We start from the raw sequence: 5,431 nt of genomic DNA on the forward strand, positions 1-5,431 counted from the left end.
GCCCAAATTGTAGTCGAGGACAGGGCTCAAGCCGTTATTACGTGTGTCTCGTATGGGAGACTATTCATCTTATCATTCAGTAGAGGGGAGACAAAAAGCATCAAGTACTTATATCGATATCAATATCAATATATATATATATTCATTTGTTTATTTTTTATAAAAATAATATTGTACAATTTACATAGTGCATAAATTCTATGTAGAATATTGTATCTTGCTCAGCGGTTCCTGGGCCTTCCCCTACCCCTCGGTCGCCCTTTGCCCCCCTTCTTTTGCGAAGAGAGGGGTGGAGCCGTTCCCATGGCGACACATGGGACAGGGGTGATCGAGTGGTAGAGATACCGTGTCTTGAAGGAAGTTGCTGATGCCCAGCCCCCGAGGTCCTGCACCCGTTCCACAGAGTGGGTGCGGAGAAATGCCAGCGATGCCGCGAGGCCTCTGATGTTGTGGGCGTGGGGGGCATGGCCCGGGTCGGCCTTCTCTATAATGCGGCAAAGTAGACGCGCCAGGGACCTCGGGGTTAGGGGGTTCCGAGATTTCGAATTGTAGAAGAGATGATCCTCGGACACCCCTTCCGTGCGTTCCACGTAGTCTTTAAACGCACGGACCGGGCACAGCGGGTGTGGGTTTCCTTCCTCCAGGAAGGATGGTATTCTGATAGGGCCAATCATGTCGTCCGCCTGCTCATTCTTGGCTAGGAATGTAGGTGATGGAGCGAGAGTTAGGGTAGAGCAGTCCTCCTCCAGGTTGGAGAAGGACTGGTGGCGGGTGATCGCCGCCAGCTGTGACGCCCTGTAACCCGTAGCCAGGGCGAGCAGAAAGACGGCACGTTGAAGGAAGTGTTCCCCCTCCATGATGGTCCCTTCGAACGTCAGGTACTGCAGAACACGATGCAAGGACCAGGCTAGGACCGGCTGACGTCTCGGCTCTCTCGAGGCGCGGATCCCCTTCATTAGAAGGTTTCGCTCCCTTTGTGGCACTCTGATGTTCATGCCGAAGCAGAGTGGATCAGCGAGGGCTGCGGAGTGAGCCGAGATCGTCGCCGGTGCCCTGTTGGTGGTGTCAGCTAGCCAAGACAGGAAGTCCAGAACTGTGCTAGCGGAGATGGTCACTATCGCGTGTCTCCGAAGGTTGGGAGGGTTGTTGGATCTGGATGACGGTCGGGACCGTAGCGAAGACGCGGTCTGTCGCTTCCTGGTCGAACAGACCACGGGAAAGGGGAGCTGCTCTCACCACGCCCCGGCGAGCTATCTCCGGGGCCGACCGCGTTGCAGACTGACGAGCTGCCAAACGAGCCGCGGTGAAGGCCCTCGCTGCTGGGGGTAGGGCTGATGACGCCATGTTGGCTGTACCCTCTGCCACGGTAGAGAGTGCCGCCAGGGTGTGTCTGCATACAGAAAACACGCGAATCAAATTAGTAGGGCGAGAAGGATCCCGATCCCCGGAGGGTGTAATAAAGTCACATCGCTCAATTGTAGAACGTATAACATATGCGAGGCCGAGGTCGTTTCCGAACGACCTCGTCCTCGGGCGCTAGTCAAGAGGCTCCGTCCTGGGTGAAGACGCTACCTGAGCGTCTCTCGCCAGGACAGGTCTGGACCCTCTGTATAGATTGAAATATCCCACTCACCTCAATTCTTCCCGCGGGAAGTCCTCAAAGCTCGTGGCGAGCGTCGTCAGCCAGTTCCTCATCATCGCGATTGCCGTGACGGTCGAGATGGTAGAGGCAAGGTCTTGTCTGGTCGAGGCCTCCGTCGTCAGCAACTTAGCCTCCGGTTCACTAAGTTGATGGGGGAGGGCGGGGTCCCTGCCCGAGTGCCATAAGCAATCGCGCAGGCCCTCCGGCGCGAAGGGTGGTGGCAGGACGACGGGGAATGATGAAGGGATATGCCGTCGAGGAGGAACCGTCTTGGGTTGGTCTTGGGCCCGCTCGAAGAGAGCAGGGATGTCTAAGGCCTTCTCCCCTTTCTCCTGCGGGAACCAGGCGTTTGGGGAGAGTGCTACCGCCGGCGAGTCCCCCGACCTGTCGACAAACATATGCCCATCAGGGTTTAAACGAGGGTTCTCCAGGAGAGCACCTAATGCGTCCAGAGTGTTAGAGGTGGAAATCCTGGAGGGCGTGGAGGCCGGGGCGGAGAGGGGTCGAATCTTATATAGAACCTTAGCCCCCTCCTCGTCGTTGGCCCACTTTAGAATAACGTCATCTCGCCTCCTCCAGCCCTCCGGTAGCGAGTAGTCGGGAGACCAGGCCACTAGCTTGTGGCCTTCTCCAAACGAGTACTCCCAGGACCGGGGAAGGTCACACCATGAGAAGGGGCGGAACTCAAAAGAGTCCGTCATGGTAGGAGGATAAGGTAAAGAAGAACTGTAGTGGTCCTCCACCCCGTCCAACCCGACGGACGTCTGATTGGGGGGTTCCTCCTGAGAGGGGCCTTCTAGTCCTATACCTGTCGCCGGCACGGAGGGGCGGAGGGAAGGACCAGGAGGGAGAGTGGGAGGGGGGGCTAGAGCCGTAGGTTCAATAGGAGGTTGCTCTGGAGAGGGGTGCGTTATGATTTGCGCGGCCTGAAAGGCCGGATAATGTGATAGGGCCGATTCAAGGACGGGGCCTATCAGGGACGGAAGGAGGGCAGCCACTTGGGCAGCCAGAGTTCCCTCTCCCCTCGTTTCGTCCTCCGGCTCCCTGCCCTTGTGGGATTTACGGCGAGGAAAAGGAGAGCGAGGAAGGGAGGGTGAGTTGGGGGGAGAGGCTGTGGAGGGTGGGGACAAGCTGAGCGTCCTGGACCTCGGTGAGGCAGACCTCTTTTTCGAGCGAGATTTCCTGCCGGGTTCACGCGAGTGAACTAGGGAGGAAGACGAGTTCGTGGGGGTGCTTGACAAAGCAAGCCGTAAGGGTTTTAAGGACCCTTGATGGTCGGATGTATGGGGCTGCCGAGAGGCCTGAGGACGCTCGGGGACACCATACTCCGCAACATCAGACTCGTCCCCTTGTACTCCGAGAGGCCCAGGTTGTGCACCAACGGAAGTCTCGGAGACATAGGGAGACGGATGGCGAGGGCGAACGAGGCCCAATTCCACGCCTAACGCCGGATCCGCCCACACTAGGGGGGGGGGGGTCGTCAGCGGATTTCAATTTCCGAGCTCTGCGCCATGCCTCCCGAAGGAGTTCGAGGGCAGCTAGCTTGGAACGGGTTTTGGGAGGAGCAGCACGAATCTCCTCAACCCGCGCTTTGCACACAACGCCAGCTTGTGAGAAACAAGGGGTATGGCGGGAGCAGAGGTCGTGGGGGTGCTTGACAAAGCAAGCCGTAAGGGTTTTAAGGACCCTTGATGGTCGGATGTATGGGGCTGCCGAGAGGCCTGAGGACGCTCGGGGACACCATACTCCGCAACATCAGACTCGTCCCCTTGTACTCCGAGAGGCCCAGGTTGTGCACCAACGGAAGTCTCGGAGACATAGGGAGACGGATGGCGAGGGCGAACGAGGCCCAATTCCACGCCTAACGCCGGATCCGCCCACACTAGGGGGGGGGGGGTCGTCAGCGGATTTCAATTTCCGAGCTCTGCGCCATGCCTCCCGAAGGAGTTCGAGGGCAGCTAGCTTGGAACGGGTTTTGGGAGGAGCAGCACGAATCTCCTCAACCCGCGCTTTGCACACAACGCCAGCTTGTGAGAAACAAGGGGTATGGCGGGAGCAGAGGTCGTGGTGGCCGTCTGACGAGATCCTGGCTGTGCAGCCGGATTCCACACACAAGCGTTTGGCCTGAAAATAGAATAATGGTAATCATAGACGGGGTGTCCCAAAGGTGTCTGGACACAACACCGAAGGGGAAAAACTGCAGGAGAACAGGTAGGTCTCCCTACGAGAACACGAGCACGAGCAGGAACCAGACTTACCTGCATGAAAAGAAGGTGGGTTGTTGAGTGACCGACTCGTCTGGTTCCGCGATGCTAAGTGACGGCTCAATCCGTGCAGCCGAGTAAGAAGGGAGGGGATAGGGAGGGGGAGGTGGGGTTGTAGACGCTTGCGCCACCTGCACAGAGCCGGGAATTTTAAATTTCCGATGATTTATGCGGAATGTCCAACCACACACTCCCTTCCGGAAGTGGCTATTTGGCCAGGAGTGTGGTAGGGGATTACCGCTATAGCTTCGCTGTGCAGGTTTCTTCTCAGCCGATAATTCACCTTATGTTAAAACATAAGATTTTTCAGAGATGTAAAAAACATAATATTGATGCCATGCAGTTCAAAACCTCTGAAGAATATAGCCATAAAACGATTTTTTGAACAGATATATGAGAGATGAAGGCTATAAAGAAGCATTCCAATGCAGATTGAGAGAAAATAGAGCCGAAGATGCTGGAAGAGAAGATTTTGTAGGTCGCCTTCCATTCGGCGATCACAAGACTTGACAAAAAAGTTATGCAATACTTATACAGTTGGAAGAAAAAATAAACACTCTAGTGCAGCGTTTCTCAACCTTTTAACCCTTGCGTAACCTTTAGAATAAATTGCATGTCTCAAGGAACAACTGAAAAAAACATATCTTTCTCATTTTAATTTCATCGTAATAATAGGTTAAATAATACATCACATTATTACAATAACCAAGAATATTTCGTGCTTCTTTAATTATATTACGTATATGAAATTAAACAAAAAATAAAAAAAAACACTTGTTCTCGCGTAACCCTGGGACCTTTTCGGAACCCTGGTTGAGAAACTCTGCTCTAGATCGAAAATAGTAAAGAAGCTGTCAAAATAAATAAATTAAAAAAATAAAAATATATAAAAGATATAAAATGAAAAATAAAAAATCTGAAAATGGATGAGCACGAAGAGAATAGAAGGTTGAGAAAAGTATGTTCAAGCTAGAAGATAGGCAGAGTGAAAAATAGGTATCATTACTCGCAACATTTCTAGCTAATGGTTAAATGAATTTTTATCATGAGGACGCAAGCAGTATTTGGAAAACGCAAAATTGGAAGCTGACAAATCAAAAGCTTCTAATCTTATCCGGACCAATAAAATTCATTCTCACATTTGCCATTTGCCCTTTCATAGCACCAGAGTGTATTCTTGGAATCATAGTCGTGTCAGTAATCTGGTGAACACTAAATGAATAGTTGTTAAAAACTAACGTCATTCCTATCATATTTTGCTTTCTTTGGCTTTATAGAACCTTAGAAAACTTCATATTATATGGGTAACTATAGTATTTGACATTTCTGCGTATTGCCAATAATTAATTGACCATGACCAGAGGGGTAGGGGTGAAGGTTGGGATATACGACCTTTTTCCTAAAATACAACTTAAATACAACCAATGTCTGATTGAAATAGCATATGTAAATAAAGGCCAAGTAGGAGATTTCACAAAAACTCGATCAAATTTTCAAATTCTCACAAGAGACTGAGAGGAGGTTA

The 5,431-nt window shown here is 51.8% G+C and overlaps 1 protein-coding gene across 1 annotated transcript in view; it reads right to left on the reverse strand.

Annotated features, from left to right (window-relative positions):
• Positions 1-767: 767 nt before the first annotated feature.
• LOC143034312 (uncharacterized) overlaps positions 768-5,431 on the reverse strand; it is a 56,752-nt gene continuing 52,088 nt past the window's right edge. Inside the window, exons 3-5 of the mRNA XM_076200246.1 lie at positions 3,901-3,954; positions 1,634-2,026; positions 768-1,390 (exon numbers count right to left, since the gene is read on the reverse strand). Coding sequence (XP_076056361.1) covers positions 1,099-1,390; positions 1,634-2,026; positions 3,901-3,954 — 739 coding nt within the window. The 3' untranslated portion in view covers positions 768-1,098. The remainder of the gene's footprint in view (positions 1,391-1,633; positions 2,027-3,900; positions 3,955-5,431) is intronic.

The sequence above is a fragment of the Oratosquilla oratoria genome, chromosome 17, assembly GCF_046742065.1.
Source record: "Oratosquilla oratoria isolate Oo_2021 chromosome 17, ASM4674206v1, whole genome shotgun sequence".
Lineage (NCBI taxonomy): Eukaryota > Metazoa > Arthropoda > Malacostraca > Stomatopoda > Squillidae > Oratosquilla > Oratosquilla oratoria.